The sequence below is a fragment of the Rattus rattus genome, chromosome 8 (genome assembly GCF_011064425.1).
Source record: "Rattus rattus isolate New Zealand chromosome 8, Rrattus_CSIRO_v1, whole genome shotgun sequence".
Classification (NCBI taxonomy): Eukaryota; Metazoa; Chordata; class Mammalia; order Rodentia; family Muridae; genus Rattus; species Rattus rattus.
In genome coordinates this window covers 4,016,017-4,036,019 of record NC_046161.1, presented here as the reverse complement: position 1 = coordinate 4,036,019, position 20,003 = coordinate 4,016,017, and the positions used below count along the sequence as shown (strand labels likewise).

The window sequence follows — 20,003 nt, the reverse complement described above, 5'->3', positions numbered from 1 at the left end:
TTGCTAGGAAAAGTAGTTCAGACATCAGATTTAAGTCCTTACAAGGGAAAAGAGCCCGCATATATACAGTCAGCAGTTGCCCTATAACTAATAACGAGAAGTAAGTTCTGGGTATATAGCTCTTGGGTTACCCAAAAGAGTTCATGTGACTTCCCAGAGAGTCCTGAGTGGTGTCTTGTCATATGAGACAGATTTGTCCTGTGAGTGTGAACTCACCAGTTCAGTCAGAAGACAGTGAATCTATCCAGTTAGCTGTCTGCTGTTTCATTCCCGTCTATGGTAGAGATCTTGTGTGAAGTAGTGAGGAGCGTCATATGGAAGTTTAAGCTGCCAGAAATACTATTACTGTTCCTGCACAGAACTCTCCCAGAGACTTGTCCAGGGTACCTTATCCCAGTAAACTAACGGTATAATGGAGAATAGCACAGTCTTGTCAAATTGGACAAAAGAAAACAAAGAAAAAATGAAGTATGACTTTTCGTGTGAACTCTACAGAATGTCCACATACTCAGCTTTTCCCAGGGGAGTTCCTGTTTCAGAAAGGAGTCTGGCTCGTGCTGGCTTTTACTACACAGGTGTCAATGACAAGGTCAAGTGCTTCTGCTGTGGCCTGATGCTGGACAACTGGAAACAAGGGGACAGTCCCACTGAGAAGCACAGACAGTTCTATCCCAGCTGCAGCTTTGTGCAGACTTTGCTTTCAGGCGGTTTGCAGTCTGCAGCTAAGAACACGTCTCCTGCGAAAAGTAGATTTGCACACTCGTTACCTCTGGAACAAGGTGGCATTCATTCCAGCCTGCCCTCAAACCCTCTCAATTCTAGAGCAGTGGAAGACTTCTCGTTGAGGATGAATCCCGGCAGCTATACCATGAGTACAGAAGAGGCCAGGTTTCTTTCTTACACTATGTGGCCGTTAAGTTTTCTGTCCCCAGCAGAGCTGGCCAAAGCAGGCTTCTATTACACAGGGCCTGGAGACAGGGTGGCCTGTTTTGCCTGTGGTGGGAAACTGAGCAACTGGGAACCGAACGATGATCCTCTGTCAGAGCACAGGAGACATTTTCCCCACTGTCCATTTCTGGAAAATACTTCAGAAACGCAGAGGTTTAGTGTATCCAATGTCAGTATGCAGACACACTCTGCTCGGATGAGGACGTTTCTGTACTGGCCATCGAGTGTTCTTGTTCAGCCTGAGCAGCTTGCAAGTGCTGGATTTTATTATGTGGATCACAATGATGACGTCAAATGCTTTTGTTGTGATGGTGGCTTGAGATGTTGGGAACCCGGAGATGACCCCTGGATAGAACATGCCAAATGGTTTCCAAGGTAATTGGTTCTTTTTGTTTGTTTTCAAGACTGGGTTTCTTAGCATAGCTTTGGAACTCACTCTGTAGACCAGTCTGGACTTGAACTCAGAGAGATCTACCTGCTTCTGCCTCCTGAGTGCTGGGATTAAAGGTCTGTACCACCACTGCCAGGCTTGGTAATTGGTTCTTAAAAACTTTTAAAATTGGTTATTATTGTGGTATGGAGGATTGAACCCAGGGCTTCACATCTGGTTGACAAATTCTGTTGCTTACATCCCTAACCTCTTAATTTTTATTATTGCTTAGAATAAATTTAAGAGCACAGCTGTTAGTGAAATAAAATTGGAATTTTTGTATTTGACACTGATCAGCTATGTGTAGTTGGACCTCATTTTTAAAATGAATGGACTGTTAAGTGTTTTTATTATGTTAAAATACACATAAAGTTTACTAATTTAGCCATCTGAAATGTATTCTTCTGTGGTATAAAGGACATGAGTACTGTTTTAGAGTCACCCCCAGAGCCCTCATCCTCTCAAGCTGAAACATCCTCTACACTTGCAGGCACCCCCGGCACCGACCCTTCTGCCTGCTATATCTGAACCTTCCTACTCTAGGTACTACATCCACAACGTATGTAAGTGGGAGTATACAGTAAAGAGAGCTTGGACCCCTGCATGCCGTTCATGATAATGAGGAATCGTTGGACTCCTTGAGGGAGTTACAGGGACCTTTCACTTCTGTATGGTCCATGATGAACAGGAATTTTGATTTAACTATTTATATTGGATCAATACATTGTTAAACAGTAAATAGTTATATGATAGACCAGGTAGTGCACCCACATCCGCATGCCTTTAATCTCAGCCACTGGGAGCAGAGCCATGCATTCTACTTAGCAAGCTCAGGTCAGCTAGGAGAGTATAGTGAGACCCTGTCTCCAAAATAAAATTATCATGAACTATGATCAAAATTTTTATATGTCAGGTCCAATGTAGTGTTAACATTCAGGAGTCTGACACAACTTTTGAAACCAACTTGGATTACTTAGAACCGTCTCAAAAACCAAAACAAAAAGATAGATTTTGATTCCTTTCTTTTGTTGTTCTGAAAACTGAATATTTAATTTACTTAAAAGTGTTAATTTTGTCTAGATGTGGTGGCACACACTATAATTCTAGCAGTTTGGAGGCTGAAGCAGTTGTCCAGTCAACATTAGCTTGGGCCACATTGTGAACCCCAGACCAACTCAGGTGGCAAGACTGTCTGAAAAAGCAGTAAGCAAAAAAATTATTGGGCAGGAAAAAAACGGATCAATTGGTAGTGGAGGTCAAAGAACAGCTCTCCTTCCACCGTGTGGGTTCTGCGGGTAGAATGCCGGACATCAGGATGCTGAGCCATCTTGAAGCCCCTGGAGTTTATTTTAAGTCTTCTGTTAATGCAACACATTTGGCAAGTGACTTCAGAATGCTGTAGGCCTCATTGGAATTTGGTTTTTAAGAACACGTTTGGAAAACCAATCAACATGCTCTCCATAATATTGTGCTAGTATGAATTTAGTCTTCATTGTTGAGAACAAAAACAGTACAGGAAAGCACGCTGCCTCCAGCCAGCATTGTAGCATCCAGGAATTCTCAGACTAAAATGTCAGACATTGGAACCCTGGAAAAAGTTCAAGGTTGCTAATGTCTTGAATTTGGATTGAAATGTCAGAATTTGAAATGACTTAATCATTTAAGTGGGACTTACATGTTATAATTTGATTTTAACTGTTACAGCTAAAATACAAACACATTTTAAATTCTGTTTGAATTGTTATACTTTGTAAAACAAAAATTTCTTCACTCTTTGTTTTAAATAGTTAACTAAGGGAAACTTAATATTTTTTGTCAGTGCAGCTCTGAACAGGTTTTAGCTGTGACTATCTTTGATCTGGGTAAAGATGAACTGTATGTAACAGATGATCATCACTAGATTTTAATATATACAGTTCACCTATTTATCAAATACTTTGGTGCTTCCTAAGTAATATTTTATGTGCCAGGGATTATAATCTGTTCTGAAACAAGTGTGGAGTAATCAGGACTTATTGTACTATATGTCTTTATTATCTTGCTGGTTTAGTTTTTGTTAACTTGATCCAAAATGGGGTCACTTGGGAGAGGGAACCTCAGTTGAATTGCCTCCATCAGATCTTAAAGCAGTCTGTTCCTCTGCTAATGATTTCATTTGCATACAAAAACTCTGCCTCCTTCCTTCCTTCCTGACAGGTCCTGGCTTTGATGTTCCTGTATCTTTTAAGGTTGTAACCATTGTTTATTTTTCATTATAGCTATAGCTGCTTTACTAGGTTACAGTTGTAACCATAGTTACAGCTACAGTTCTGCACTGTGCTGGGGTAGAACTAAAGATTGAATCTGGGCCGCAGTGTTTTCTTTTAACCTTTGAGTTGTTAGAGTTGAATGATTTACATTCTGCCCTTACAGTCTAGAGCAGTCTAAAGGTGATTACATATTTGTCTTCACCTGTGTATTTTTACTCTTATGCTCTTGAGAGTTGCTTATTGTATTCCTTCATTATAAGCTTGCATTATCTGTCTTGTTCTCTTAAAACTCACCAAGCTCCCTGAAGATGAGTATTGTTAATTGCTTATCTGGCAGAACCTTTCTTCTTGGATCTTGGGAAATTATTTTGTTCCTTTATTGTTTAGATTTTTTTCTTTGTTTTCTAAGTTCTTTCTAACTCTGCTTAGATTTTGTAAGATCTTTAACTGTGGGTGGGTGTAGGGGCTTGGGCTTGTCCTAGGGTATGGCAGACTGACTCCATGGGAAGTCCTGAGCTGCAGCAGCTCTATTATCTGAAGTCATTGTCAGTGAAGTTTCTCAGTGTGGAGGCAGCAACAAAGCTTTTGTGGCAAGGCTGAAATCTCTTTCTTGTGGAAAACATCCTGGCGGGGGAACCTTATGTTGATTCCTATTTTGGCTTGTGAATGTTCTCACGATGGTGGGGCAGTGGCACTGGTCTATGTGGAGGGGGTTGGAGGGGAGCTCGCACTGACTGCCATTCTGTGCTACTGCTAGTGTCTAAGATAAGGACAATTGAGCCGCTGGAGTGGATCCTGGAGCACTGGTGTATACAGATCAGTCGTAGGGCTGGGGCTTAAAGAGGATAGGAGCAGAATGGCTATAGGTGAGCTCTGGGTACAGAGCACTTGTTAGGGAGTAAGGTGGTTCCTTTCTAAAGGAGAGGCATGGCGACATCTGCTTCCAGAGGTCCTTATCAGTGTAGTTGTGGAACTGGCTGACCTGTGCAGAGGAGGTTCTGAGTTCAGTGCCAGTGCACACTAGAGATCTGGGATTATCTCAAGGCTGGGTTTTTCACCAAAGCAGGCCCTTAGAGCCATGGTGGTGTCTACCAGACTGTTGATAGAAACTCTGGTCCTCCTTTGAGCCCACGTGTTTCCAGCCTTCTCCGTAAGCCTGTCCTCCCCAGTGACTCCTCTTCCTCCCTTTTTCTATGTGTGTGTGTGTGTGTGTGTGTGTGTGTGTGTGTGTGTGTGTGTGTGTGTGTGTGTTCCCCACAGTTTTTTCTTTATTTTATGTGAGTAGGAGCCTTTTCTGGGCTTTCCTGGGCTGTTTGTTTAGTCATGGTTTGCCACAGAGGTTAGAGGACCTTTTAGTTTGCCCTATTGTTGATAGCTTTCTTACAAACTCCTTTAATATGTGGTTTATATTTGTTAATCCCACCGAATGACAGTGAAGACCATTACCCAGATTCTTTTGTCAAATTAAGCAAGCTTTATTTTCTCAGTGTTATCTCCTAAAGTGGGATTTGGAATAACTTTCTAAAGTAGCATTTGGAAAAATATTGAACACAGGAGAAGATACGGTTTATATAGACAAAACAACAACAACAAACATGCACAACTAGGAGGTGTTCAAGAGTTGGGAAATTTCCAGAGGCGTTCTGATTATGTAGGAACTTGGCAGAACATTTTAAAATTGTTTGGAAGAACATCTTATCAGGGTATATTCAATGTGTGACTCAAATTCCATAGCATGGGGAACATGTTAAATTCCAGAAACAGGTTAAAGCAGGTCAATTTGAAATTTTCAGCACAAGGAAATGAACTTGTTCTGACCTTACAGCAAAATGGCTTCCATTCTTCAGATGGAGTCAGGCTGGCCCTTAAGTATTTTCACTTCTTCAGGTTTTTAATCTTTACTTATGTGTATGTGTCTGTCTGAATGTTTTCCATGTGAGTGCAGGTACCAGAGGAGCGCATAAAAAATCCTAGAGCTGGTGTTCCAAGCCGTTGAGAGCTATGTCACATAGATGCTGGAACCAGCTCAGGCTCCCTGGAAGGGCCGCAGCAGGTGCTTAACCACTGGACGGTCTCCACAGGGCAGCTTTTCATTTCTTTAACAGAATCCTTTGAAGAGCAAATGCCTTTAATTTTGATGATGACATTTTATCAGTTTTATCTTTTATGGCTTATGGTTTTGGTCCTTGTATAAAAGTTCTGTTTTTGAATATTAACCCCCGTGCTTCAGAATGCTAAGCAGAGGTTCTATATCTGAGCTCCAGGCTCCTTTGCTTCGTTTTAGATTTACTTCTTACCGTATTTACTGACATATATGTCTGAGTTAGGTCTACTATTGCTATGATGAAACACATGGCCAAAGCAGCTTAGGTCAAAGCAAATAAAGGATTTATTTTGTTTATGCTTCCACTTCACAGTTCACCATAAAAGTCAGGGCAGGCACTCAAACAGGCTGGAACATGGACCAGGAGCTGATGCAGAGGCCATAGGAGTGCTGCTGAGCTGGTTTGCTCCCATGGCTTGCTTAGCCTGCTTTCTTATAGCATTTAGGACCACCAGCCCAAGGCTGTTCCCACTCACAATGGACTGGGGACATTATATTGTCACTAATTATAAAAATGCTGTACAACTGGATTTTAGGGAGGCATTTTCAACTGAGGTTCCCTCCTCTCACATGATCTTAGCTTAGTCACGTTGACACAACCATCCGTCACAGCGTGTGACTGCATGTGGGAATGTGCACACGAGTGTAGGCCCAAGAAGGCCAGAAACATTGAGTCCCCTGGAGCTAGAGGTCCAGAGGTTGTGAGCTTCCGGACATGGGTGCTAGGAACTGATCTCTGGTGCTCTGTTAAGAGCAACTTGAGCATTGAGCTCTCTCCAGCCTTCCTGTCTAGATGAACATTCTGACGTAAGGAAGGACAAAAGGTCTTTTCTTACATTTCAGGATAAAGTTCATCCTTAGTTTATTTTTGCATGTAGCATAAGTTATGGGTTTGTGCTTTAAAAAGAAAATTTGCATGTAGACATCCAGTTGTTCAGCATTTTTTCTAAAGTGAATAGAATGGAGGTAGATGTTACATGAACTTCCTCCAAGAAGTCTTAGTAGGTTAAGTCTGTGAGAAACATTGCCACATAGGTGGAGAAATAACTTGACTATTGGTTTCCTGGATGGAGTATGGGATATTGAACTTCAAGATAGGAGCGTGAACTCTGGAGCAGGATTGGGTTTTACTATGTTATGAACAATGAAATGTTAATGGATAATGACTAATAGGTTTTGAAATCTTGTTAAGCATGAAAAAGACAATGTCTATAACATTGTGTTTCACATGACAACTTTTGCTCCTTTCTAAGTGCACAATGTCCCCTCCCTTTTGTTTTGTATAAGTGGAATGAGACAGCAAAATAATGGAATGCACCAACAACTAAGAATGTGTATATGAGAGTTTGGTTTCTGGTAGATTACATGTCTGCTGGGTTGTGATATAAACGGTTTTTTGGTGGGTATAATGAAGAGAAAGCCAGTCATCTAGAATAATCTGTTTATTTTTGATATGAAATACTTTAAAATAGTTTTGTTTCACATTTTAGGTGTGAGTTCTTGATACGGATGAAGGGTCAGGAGTTTGTTGATGAGATTCAAGCTAGATATCCTCATCTTCTTGAGCAGGTAAACTGATTTTAAAATTTACATGAGAGCTGGGAAGGTGGCTCATTTAGGAAAGTTCTTACTATGCTGTATGAGGCCCTGAATTCAGATCCCAGCAGCACATACGAAGCTGGGTGTACCAGCATATATCAGTAACCCAAGGGTGTTGGAAACCGGTGAGCCCTTGGAGGTCAGTGGCCAGGTAATCTGGCCAGATAACTCAGTGAGTTCCAGATTGAATGAGACAGATCTTGTCTTAAAAAAGACACTCGTGTCTACCTTTGTCTTCCCCATGTTTGCACACATAGATGCATATACCCATATGAACAGGTTCATATACTCTCTACATATACAAATAAAGTATAGCATTGAATTATACTATGAAGTAATAATTACAGAAATCTTTGAAGTGATGGTTATTTTTGTTTTATTTACATAATTTTGAGGCAAAATTGAGTTTACAAATTTTTTATAGCATTTTAGGCACTGTAGTTAAGGAACAAGAGCTGGAGTTCAAGTCCCTTGGCATGGGCCACAGTAACAGCATCCTTGACAGTTTTGTTGTTAGCTTGCTGTTCAGGGGTCTTTCTTTATAAATATTTCCTTTTCCTTTTCCTTTAAAAAAAAACCAAAATCAAAATCCTGTTAGGAGTTAAGACCTTTGAAGAGTTACTTAGACGAACTGTCACTTTCCCCATGGAGGGAGGCGGCACTGCTGCTCTCCTGCTCTCTAACGTAGCAGCCACACTGGGGTTGTCACTTGGATGCAGATAACAGTGTAAGCACAGTGGTACGAAACAAAGTAAAGTATATGTGTGCATTTATTTTAGAGTTTTGGGACAGGGTTTCTTGTAGCTGAGGCCTGCCTTGAACTCCTGATCTTGTCTCAGACTCCTAAGTGCTGAAATTACAGGAGTGTGCTAGCATACCTGGAGTTTCCAAAAGGATGTGTGCATTTGCTTGAATGTCTGTTTGCTGGGCTGTGGTGGCTCACTCCAGCAATCCCGGTACTTGGAAAGCTGAGGCAGGAAGGTTTCCCTGAGTGGTCGGTGAGCTCAGCAGCAGAGTTAAGGGCCTATCTTACAAGGCAAATCCCCGAGTGCTGTCTAGACGGTGTGACATTTCCGATTTACCTACTGAGTGTTCTCTTCTTTCATAGCTGTTGTCCACTTCAGACACCTCAGAAGAAGAAAATGCTGACCCTCCAGGTAAGTAGGAAAATTGTTTAAATACAACTGTGAATTTTTGTAAGAACGTTAAGAATGAAAGTATATTAGAGAAAGGGGTGGTGGTACTTTTAAAGTCATAGGGGAAATTTTGGGACGTTAACTAGAAAATGTATTGTTTCTGCTGAGACTCACGACATTTATTATATATTATTATATAAAGAGCTGACATATGAAGTGATGAGACACATGCAGAAAGCAAAAGCTTGAGGTGTACCAAATGAAAGCTTTACCTCCAGAGAGAAGGTCACTTTGCCTAGAATGTGTTAGAAGAGGCCGGCCTGCAGGTGATTGATGGTGGGGCTGGAGATAGAATAAGGATGCAATGCAAGGTCTGCATGAGAGCTGGATCTAACCAGATCTTAGTAGTTGTGCGTGCGTGCGTGCGTGCGTGCGTGCGTGCATGTGATGTACATGTGTTGTGGTTAAATAACTGTCACTTTAAGTGCTGATCATTTCAGAAGGGGAGAGCTGGTTCTGGCTCACCGTTTGAAGAGAGACGTTGGCAGCTCTGCAGCCGGTACAGAGAAAGATGACCAAGATCTAGAAAAGTCATAGAAACCTTCACTCCAGAGTAGATAGGTCATGGAAGCTATGCTCCAGTGGGTAAGACACTGGGTCATGTGTGAGAGGAAGGAGCACCTGAGCATGTGGTAACTGCCCGTAAAAGGAGCTGACAGGGTGAGGTAGTAGCTCTCTCACTCAGTGTTTATGTAAGCTAGAACCAGAGCCTTGTGTGTGCTCGGCACTCTTACGCCATCCATGCTGTGCTGTGCTGTACATCATCTGGCCTCTTAAATTACTTGCTTTCCTTTTCCTTATAAAGCCACTTTGCCCATCTTCAGAATGATTGTTGCACATTTTCTTTCTTCATAGATTGCTGTTTAATTTCCAAAATTATTTTTTAAAGAATGTATAAGAGATTGTGTACATGCATGTATGTATAGTGTATGTGTATATTTACACATGTAGAGATCAGATGACAACTTCAGGAATCAGTTTTCTCTTTTATGTGGGTTTTGGGGATCAAGTTCTGGCTTGCCTGGGGAAGTGCTTTCCCGTGTGAGCCATCTTCCCACAGCTTTCCCTATTCATGTGATGGCGGCAGCACAGAGAAAGTAGAAGAGTGGTGAGAACGCCTTTCTCTTAGAACCAGTTGTCTCTGTTACTCTGTCCTCCTCTCTTCTTAGTTTTCCCCCTTTCTTTTCTTCATTTTTGAACAGGGTCTCATACTATGCCTGTAGCTGGCTTTGAACTTCGGATCTTCTGGTCTTAGGCTCTGAGTGCTGTATTACAGGTTTATGCAACCTCACCTGGCTTTGTCCACTGGATTATGTCCCCTCCTGCTAATCTGTAAATGTTGTTTGGATAATGGCAAAGGTCACTGGAAACTGCTGGAGTAAATCTTTCTTACCCGGTAGCTGGCATTTGACAGACACAGTTGTTACTTTCTGCAACATCTCCGGACACATTTTTAGCTGGCCCTGAACTTGGGATGCTACTGTCGTCATTCCCGCAGGGCTGGGATGATGAGCACTGCAGCACACTGAACTTCTGTCCCCAACACACCTGCTTTGGGTGGCTCCCCTGACACCACTCCTTGAGGTTTGTTCATGTTTGCTAGGATGATTTTGAACAGTTTCCTCTGTTGGCTCCTTTTTCATATTTCTAAGTGAAAGTCTACTAAATGAAGTGTACTTTATGCTCAGGACAGATGCAGTCCAGGCTGGAATGTTCATTACCTGTGTAAATCTTAGAGGTGCTTCCATTTCTGGTGACAACAGCTCTCTCAGTGACTGTGTCAAAGCGTGAGGTGTCTCTGCTTCATTCTTGAGATGTTCTTCTCTGACCTTCCTCATCTCAGAACCAGCTGGGCTACTTCCTGAGAAGTCTGTTCCGCCTTCACAGAGTGTCCTGATACTTAGTCTACCCACTGCCAACCTTAGGCCATGCTACCCCGGTCTGTCCTGTAGTTCTTCCTGATCCCCTGTCCATCTCTGCAGCATCTCCAGTCACCTCTGGAATAGCCCTCTGCTCAAGGTCCTCCTGCAGTGTTCTGGCAAGCTTAGGGTGATGGAAGGCACTCCTTACAAAGCTGTCTACCATGGCCGCTGTCCCTGCTGCCTGCCACCGTCTTTACTTCTTGACTGTGTTAAGCTTTTGTGCTGCTTAAGGCTTGTCTTGCTGTTCTCATTCAGTCGTTCCTGTTGCTGCTTTGTCATTTCAGTTTTAGGGTCTTATTTATTTTTAAATGTTACTTTCTGGATGAGGTGTTGAGGATCAAGGCTGTCTTTAGTATTTCTTCAGACATACTTTTGATCACAGTTGCTCTCTACACACTTTTGTGTGTTTATTGTATGTTTCCAGTAGACGACAGTAAAGTGTTTTGGAAAAGTACAGCTGTAATCTCACAGAAGCTTGCACTGACCGGGTTAACAGAAAATGCTTCCCTAAGTGTCCCATGGCCTCCCGATTTCTGTGTTCAGAATAGCAATACTTTTGCTTATTTTTATTGCATCTTTATGCTGCCCATCCTTGTTTTTTCTGCATCACTTATGTACCTGTTTAGACATTATTCATCATTCAAATCTGATACATGTCCCTTGGTGTGAATCCAACCCAAGTGCTTCATGTGTGCTTGGTAAGGACTCATTGCTTTGAGGCCCCACACCCACACCTAGTCTCTCTGTGGGGAGGGAGTAGATGCCTGCCTGCTTGCCAGAAGTGGAGTCCTCAAGCATGCCAGACAAGCCCTCCACCCAGGCCACACCCCATTTCTTCATTCAGTGTTTTGTTTTACTGTGTTAGCAAACAAGTGCTAGGTAAGCTTTCTGCCCTATAGGTGTGTTGTGGTAAAATGCTGTCTTTTAACCCGCATTAGATTCTGTCACCATAGTGCCCTATGTCATCTGTTAGATATCGTCATCTCAGTCAGCAAAGCGTCTCACCTGCTTTGCTCCATCTCTCCATCCAGACATACAAAGCCTTGTACACATCCATGCCTTGAGAATATTCATAACAACCTGCAAATGTGCAGAGAGGAATCTTAACACTGCTTCCATGTTCTCTTGGCTACTACCTCTCCTCTCTCACTCCAGTCTCCTCCTATGTATGTCTAGGTGGGCAAATACATATTATCAATTGGGTCAGAGGTTGTTGTGTTGTGTGTGTGCTTTCATGTGATGATTTAATTGAATTCAAGAGAGTATTTGATGGCTGGAGACACTGGACCCACCATGAAATTGGGATGTGTATGTCTGGCATGGTGGCAACCTGCCTTGGGAACTAGGTGGGTCGAGATATTGTTGCCAGGCTCAGAGAGTAGCCATCGATCGGCAGTGTGATATGGGATAGAGCAAAGTGGGTGAGATGCTTTGCTGACTGAGATGAAAATATCTAACAGATGTCATGGGGCACTACAGTGTAGGATCTAGTGCAGGATAAAAGAAGCATTTACTTTTACCACAACATAGGTGTACCCACATCTTAACCTTTTCTCCGTCTACCATCCATCCATCCATCCATCCATCCATCCATCCATCCATCCATCCATCTATCTATCATCTATCTATCTTGGGGTGGTATTTTGCTTAAATCTTGCTTATATGTGGGTCAGGAAAGGACCTAGGGCTTTGTCTATGCTGTCACATGTCCAGTGATAATGAGCTTTACCTTTGCCCTACTTTTTTGCTCAAAGGTAATTTCGCATATCTATATTTTTGAGGTACATTGGTTTTAAAAAAATGAATGTGTATTAGAATCATTTTGGGAGATCTTTTAAAATTAATTTTTCATATCTGTATGTGTGGGTATGTGAGAGAGAGACAGATATGGAGACACAGTTATTTCAGGAGTCAGTCTCTCCTGTGAGTTTCAGAAATTGAATTTGGGTAGACTTGTACAGCAAACACTTACCCGTGAGCCATCTTGCCTACCCGAGTTTTGAGGAAAAGCTATTTACAGTGTATGTGTGGGTACACATGCTGCAGTGTGTATGGAAGTTAAGAGGACATCTTTGGGCACTGGAGAAGACCTCAGTAGTTATAAATACTGAGGGGTATAAGGGGTGGGTTGGTGGGTTGGGGAACACCTTCATAGAAACAGGGGAGGGGGGATAAGATAGGAGATTTATGGACGGGAAACATTTGAGATGTAAATAAAAAACAACCAATAAAAAGAAAAAAGAAAAAAAATACTGGGTGTTCTTCCAGAGGACCTAAGTTCAATGCCCAACACCTGCATGCAGGCAGCTCACAACTGTCTGTAGCTCCAGTTCCAGGGACCCAGCACCTTACACATGCAGGTAAAACACTAGTGCCACAGAAGCAAATAAACTATTTTTTAAAAAAGAGGACAACTTTGGGAATTAGTTCTCTTCTTACCCCCTTATGGATTCTGTGAATTGAACGTAGGCTTGGAGTAAGTGTCTTTACCACTGAGCCATTCCAACAACACTTCAAATTTTTTTAGCAACAGATTCCTAAGGAAATTGCCAAGAGATTTTTTTGTTTTAAGTTTACGGCAGGATGTAGGTACTGTATGGAGTGATTTTTTTTTTTTTAAGATGCATAGTACACTAATTGTTCAAAGTTCAAATTGTATTGAAATTAATTTAATTGTTGCACATGGTATGTTTCATTTATTAGGACATGAATAAAAACGGTGCCACAGGCATTATATTTTCCATAGTTTTAAATTTGTGGAGTTTAATAGTAGCAAATTTGTTTACAAACAGTTGTGCATCTGGGCCCTGGAGAGAATTGGGAAGACGCAGTGATGATGAACACACCTGTGGTTAAAGCAGCCTTGGAAATGGGCTTCAGTAGGAGCCTGGTGAGACAGACGGTTCAGCGACAGATCCTGGCCACTGGTGAGAACTACAGGACGGTCAGTGACATTGTCTCAGCACTTCTGAATGCTGAAGATGAGAGAAGAGAAGAGGAGAAGGAAAGACAGAGTGAAGAGACGGCATCAGGTAGCATTGGTTACGTGTTACGGTGCAGCATCCTCACCTCACACCCATAAATGGCTGCTGATACTCTCCTCCTCTGGACATACCTAAACTGTCTCTTTGCCAAGCTCAGGCTAACTTCATATTCGGTCTATAGCTAGTGCTGTCCTTGAACATCCCTGAGGTTCCTGCCCCCACCTCCAAGTGCTGAGGTTACATGTATATGTAACATTACACAGATTTACAATAAACTTTTTTGAGCTGTATTGCATTTCTTCTGTATACATAACTAAAACTGAAAAAAGCATGACTTAAGGGACTTGAGGGATAGCTCAGTGGTAAAGAGCCCTTGTAAAGGACTTGAGTTTGGTTTCTATTGTCTAAGTAAAGTCCAGTGTCTCACAACTGCCTACAACTCTAGTTCCTGGGGATCTGACCCCTCTTAAGACCTTTGCATGTACCTGGTACACAAACATACACTCAGGCACATACACATAATTTTTTGTTTTTGTTTTTTAAGCAAGATCTAAAAACTGGTTCAAAGCTGGTTGTAATGGAACATACCTAATTCCTACAATCGTGGCATTCAGGAGAGTAAGACGGGTACTGAGTTCACGGTCAGCCTACACTCCAAAGCAAGAATCTACTTTTTAAATGAAGTTCCTTCAAATTTGGTTTCTAATATGACATTTTACCTAATAATCCTTGGTAGGTGATCCTTACACCAAAAATTTGATTCTAAGATGACATCCTAGGCTGTGGTCCTTTGCCCAACCCAAGGATAGTAGACAAATGACTTGGATATTTGTGTAGATTTTATTAAGTCTTAATCTCCTTGAATAAGTCTTCCTCTGGGTAATTATATCTTCAACAAATATGCATATATTTAAATATGTAAATAGTAGAAGTAAATAAATGTGAAGTATTGATTATTTTCAAGGAGCAAGTAGACTAGCTGGGAATAGTGGTTGCAAAGACAGGATTAGAGGGCCATCGGGGGCCTGCAAGATGGCTTAATGGGGAAAGGTGCTTGCTACACGCTTTCTCTCTCTCTTTCTCTCTCTCTCTCTCTCTCTCTCTCTCTCTCTCTCTCTCTTTTCTCTCTCTCTCTCTCACTGATTCCTATAAGTTAGGTGCTGTGGCAGGACTGCCTCCCAACACACACTAAGGAAAGAAAATGTTTAAAAAAAAAAAAAAAAAAAAAGAGAGTCTAGTTGGCTACAGCCTTATTATGTGACCATATCACAAAAAGTTTAAAATTCTAACTCCTGGATTGAGATAGATTTATGTTTCAATCCTGGCCTTTTGGTTAGTAAGTAGGTAGTACATTCAATTAAATTGAAGGTTTCTCATCTCTGAAGTGAAGTAATCTTATGAATAAGCTAGATTCATTTTTAAAAACTATACTATAAATTTAGATTTATAAAATAATAAAACTGGCTATGTGTTACATGTGAGGTATTGTGCAGTGTGGTTTATGTGCATTTTATTTAATTCTTTGAGGAAGATGATATTATTCCTATTTCAGATCAGGTGTATATAGCAGGAGGACACATGGCTATTAAGTGGCTAGACTTGCCTGGGAGCCAAGCATAGTCCATCGTGTCTTGTAGCTTAAGCTCTTGAGCATTGTAGTTGTATAGAAGGCATGGAGTCTCAGCCTCTAGGCTGAAGATGTAGCTTATTGATAGAGTCCTTGCCTGACATTCACAAACCCTGAGTTCCATTATCAGCACTATGTAAATCGGGCATAGGGGTTCATGTCCATAATCCTAGCACTTGGATTGGAGGAAGAGTCAGGATTGGGGGAACATAGGTACATGAGGTCCTGTCTCAATAAATAACAAACCAGAAAGCTCAACTAGTTTAGGATTCTGGGGAAAGAGAAAAAAGAGAGGACACATGGTTTACTACTCTCTAAAATTTTCTGCTTGCTCACAACAATTTGAAGGATTTTTTTTGAATTGTGTGATATGTCAGAGTTTAATCTATAAGATTAACATGACACTTGATTGCATTGATGTGCAATCAAGTCATTTCTGAGAAGTCCTTCAAGCTCAGCTTAGTGCCTAATTTGTGCGTAGGGTTGGTTTGGTGTAAGTTGGGGGTGTTTGAAATTTAATGGAACTTTTTTCTTGCTTGTTTTTAAATGAAGGTGACTTGTCATTGATTCGGAAGAATAGAATGGCCCTCTTCCAACAGTTGACGTGTGTCATTCCTATCCTGGATAATCTTCTTGAGGCCAGTGTAATTACAAAACAGGAACATGATATTATCAGACAAAAAACACAGATACCCTTACAAGCAAGAGAGCTCATTGACACCATTTTAGTCAAGGGAAATGCTGCAGCCAACATCTTCAAAAACTCTCTGAAGGAAGTTGACTCTACATTATATGAAAACTTATTTGGTGAGTTTGTTGAAAAAAATTATTTAGATACCTATAGGGTGTGAGTTGTCTCTCCATTGATAAAGCAGAATAAATCTAGTTTAAACCTGTAATCTTTACATTTTACCTATTTTTTTAAAAAGTGATGTATTTTATTGCCTGGACAGTATTCTTTGTAATATATAGCAAAAAAAAAAAAACTATGTAAAAATAGTAGGTTAAAAAGTTTCATATTGATAGAATGACGCTTTTTGTATGCTTTCTTTCTTCAGTGGAGAAGACTATGAAGTATATTCCAACAGAAGACGTTTCAGGTAAAATCGAGCTAGCACTTCAACGTTATGCCTGTTAGTTTTCAGAAGCTGAGTCTCTCTATTGTCCTTCTGTTCTCAGGGTCTCTATTGTCCTTCTGTTCTCAGGGTCACTATTGTCCTTCTGTTCTCAGGCTCTCTATTGTCCTTCTGTTCTCAGGCTCTCTATTGTCCTTCTGTTCTCAGGGTCACTATTGTCCTTCTGTTCTCAGGCTTGTCATTGGAAGAACAGCTGCGGAGATTACAAGAAGAAAGAACGTGTAAAGTGTGTATGGACCGAGAGGTTTCTATCGTTTTCATTCCTTGTGGTCATCTGGTAGTCTGCCGGGAATGTGCCCCTTCCCTGAGAAAGTGCCCCATCTGCAGGGGGACAATTAAGGGGACTGTGCGTACGTTTCTCTCATAAATGAAGGAAGCTGTCTGAACAAAGAATTACTGATTCAGCTACGCAGCAGAACATATGTGCTCTACCCTTTCAAGATTAATAATCTTGCTTTATGTCATATTGTATATTTAATCTTAGTCTGTTGCAGGGGAGGGTCTATGCTGATGAGCTACAGGAGTGTGTATGTCCCAGAGCAGGAGTGGGGATGCTTGCTGTGTGTCCTCAGGACTTCCTGGATTTGGGATTTCTGAAAACTTTGGATTCAGGTGATGTGGAACTCAGAAATCCTGAAACCAGTGGTCCTGGCACTCAGTAGTTATGGTGCCCTGTGCTTCTTGGTGCTTTTCCCTTCTGGAAAATAAGTATTTTTCTGTTACTAGTAAATAATATTTTCTGTTTATGAGAAACATACTAAAGTTTTTTTTTAAAAGGCTTGCATCATCATAGTGTGTGTAGGGATGTATGCAGGCAGAACACTGTGTACATAATAAATCTTTTTAAAAATGTTTCTAATGTGATTCATGAGAATTCCTTTAGATAAGCTGTGTATGCTTTGTAAATAAAATATTGGGAGAAGACTCCATCAGTATCAAAAAATTGAGATAAATCTACATGAGAAATTATAAGAAACAGTTTACTTGCCTGTTGAGTGTAGGTGTTTGTTAGGATTGGAGGGTTAGGAACCAGACAGTGATAAGTACTTTCTTTGTGGACCAAACCATATATGACCTGTCCTAGATGTAAGTCTGGTAGGCTTGTGAAGGTTTGAAGTGTCTTTAAAAAGGCAGAGGGCGTGGTGGTGTACAGCACAGACAGGTGGATCTTTGGGCTGGTTTGTTTTTGACAACAAAGTTAAACATGTCTTGGAAGAGGGAATCTGGAGAAAGCATATAAGATGGCTCATAGGCATGTCTGGGAGCAGTTTTCTTTATTAATGGTTGATGTGGGAGAGCCTTGCCCATTTCAGGTAGTTGTACCCCTGGACAGGTGGTCCTAGACAGTACAAGAAAGCAGGTCAAGTAAGCCATGGGGACAAGTCAGTAAGCACACCTCCACGGCCTCTGCTTCAGCTCATTTGCAGGTTCCTGCACTGACCTCCTTCAGTGATGGAGTATGAACTAAAAGTTGTAATCGAAACTAACCCTTTCCTCCCCATGTTGCCTTTGGTTATGGTGTTTTATCATAGCAATAGAAACCAAGAGGAACAAAGATGACCTGTTCTGCATCGTGAGTTCCAAAGCAGCAAGGACTAGATAATAAGACAAAATGAGTAAATAAAACAAACCCCCTGTATTAGTGTTCTCCAGAGTAATAGAACTCACAGAACGAGACTGTGTCTAGAAAAAGGACTTATTGCAGGACTTACAGGCTGCGGTCCAGCTAATCCAACAGTGGCTGGCTGTGAATGGAAATCCAAGAATCCAGTAGGCGCTCAGTTCACGAGGTGGATATTTCAGCTGGTCTTCAGTAGGTGTGGGAATCCTGAAGAAGTAGGCTCTAATGCCAATGAAAGAATGGACTTGCTAGCAAAGTGAGGGCAAGCAGGCACAGAGCAAAAGCTTGCTTATTCCGTGACTTTCCAGAGGCTTCCAGCAGAAGGTGCATCCCACATCAGTGGGGGATCTTCCAGCTCAAAGGATCTGGATGAAAGGTGTACCTTCCTGCCTGAAAGATGGAGATTAGAAGTAGGTCTTCCCAGGCTGGAGAGATGGCTCAGTGGTTAAGAGCACTGACTGCTCTTCCAGAGGTCCTGAGTTCAAATCCCAGCAACCACATGGTGGCTCACAACCATCTGTAATGAGATCTGATGCCCTCCTCTGGTGTGTCTGAAGACAGCTACAGTGTACTTATATATAATAAATAAATAAATCTTAAAAAAAAAAAAAATCTTAAAAAAAAGAAGTAGGTCTTCCCACTTCAAACTAAGCAGAAATCCTTCACACGTGTCCTCTGTTTGGGGGTTTTAGTTAATTCTGGATGTAGTCAAGTTGACACAAGGTTTAGATTTTTTAAAAATGATTTTTCTATTTATGTTTCTGTCTGTATACATATGTGCAGTTGTCCAGAGAATGTTGTAACCCCTGGCACTAGCATGATGAACTTTGGTCCTCTTTAAGAGCAGCAAAGTCTTAATCCATGAGCCATCTCCATCTCTGTCAGGATACACATGTGTAGTTCAGTACCGTCTAGATTCAAAACCTTCTCCTAGCAAGAGGTCTATCCCTGCCACCACGTGGAGATGATAAAGAATTGTTTTACATTATGAATTAAAATATTCCAAACTTTTAAAATCTTTATCCTGGACCTATTATGAATAATTTGTGATGAGGCTTTCAGCTTTCTTAGGGAGTAAAATTAGAAGTTTGTCAGTCAAGCAATCCGTTAGAACTTACCCCAAGATGAGGGTAGCGTGCAGTGCCAGACCGTCTGAATTGCATCTCAGTCTCTGCTGTTAAACAACCAGTCCTTCGTGCCTTTCTCTTAAAGGCTAGTCATCTTTTTAGGACTGTTTCTTCTATGTGGCCTTCTGCTTGCTACTGAGTACACACCGAGAGTCCACGGTGTGTCAAGCACTGTGGTACCTGCTATAAGCGGCTGAGCTCTTTTCTGGCCTGAGTCGATGGTGGGGTTCTGCTATCGTAACACTGCAATTGTATTTGGAAATAAGTCTTTAAAAGAGTTAATCAAGGAGGAGCAAGATTGTGTAGGTGACTTCCAGCCCATATACTCCAGGATGCCATGTGAAGACAGCCAAAGGAAATTAAGAGAGAGGCTTCAGGACACCAGAGTTCCCAATACCTTCATCTCAGACTTGTGCTCACAGTACGGTGAGAACACCTAAGTGATCAGTCTGGAGCTCTGCTGGGCCTGTTGATGTGTTTCAGAGCCTAGTAGTTCTAGTCACCCCACAACCACACAGTAAGAACTGACCATGGTTTTAGAACATGACCTGTCTTAAAAAAAGCAAGATCCTCAGAACAAAGAACCTTAGTGGTGGTGTGTGCGTGCATGCGTGCGTCTGTCTCATAGCATGCTTGTGAAGGTCAGAAGATAGCTTTGTACAGTTCTCTCCTTACCTTTGCACAATGCTTTTTAAGAATATGAGAAAATAGACACCACCCGGATCTGAAGGGACCCGATCAAAAATTCCCTGCACCCAAATCCTGTGGGAGGGAGAGCTAAACCTTCAGAGGGGCAGACATGCCTGGGAAGCCAGAAGAGACTACAATCTGCCCATATTTCTGACTCCAGAGGAAAATACCTAACGCCATCAGAGACCCTGGTGCAGGAGGCCCCGGGAAAAGGCGGTGCAGGCCCTCCTGGTTGCCGCCCTCACGGAGAGCTCAAAAGCAGCCGCCCAGGAGTCACTTCAGCCGAGGGATGACAGGTAAGACCAACTTTTCTGCTCCAAGCGACCTGCCTGGTGGACTCAGGACACAGGGCCACAGGAAAACCAGTAGA

At 41.8% G+C, this 20,003-nt stretch overlaps 1 protein-coding gene across 1 annotated transcript; it reads left to right on the top strand.

Annotated features, from left to right (window-relative positions):
- The first annotated feature begins 383 nt into the window (after positions 1-383).
- Positions 384-17,049, top strand: LOC116906771 (baculoviral IAP repeat-containing protein 2). Its single transcript, XM_032909614.1, has 7 exons — positions 384-1,323; positions 7,222-7,300; positions 8,439-8,487; positions 13,241-13,480; positions 15,612-15,866; positions 16,118-16,159; positions 16,369-17,049. Exons 1-7 carry the CDS (start codon positions 413-415, stop codon positions 16,560-16,562), a joined length of 1,770 nt encoding a protein of 589 aa, XP_032765505.1. The 5' UTR covers positions 384-412; the 3' UTR covers positions 16,563-17,049.
- The last annotated feature ends 2,954 nt before the right edge of the window (positions 17,050-20,003 follow it).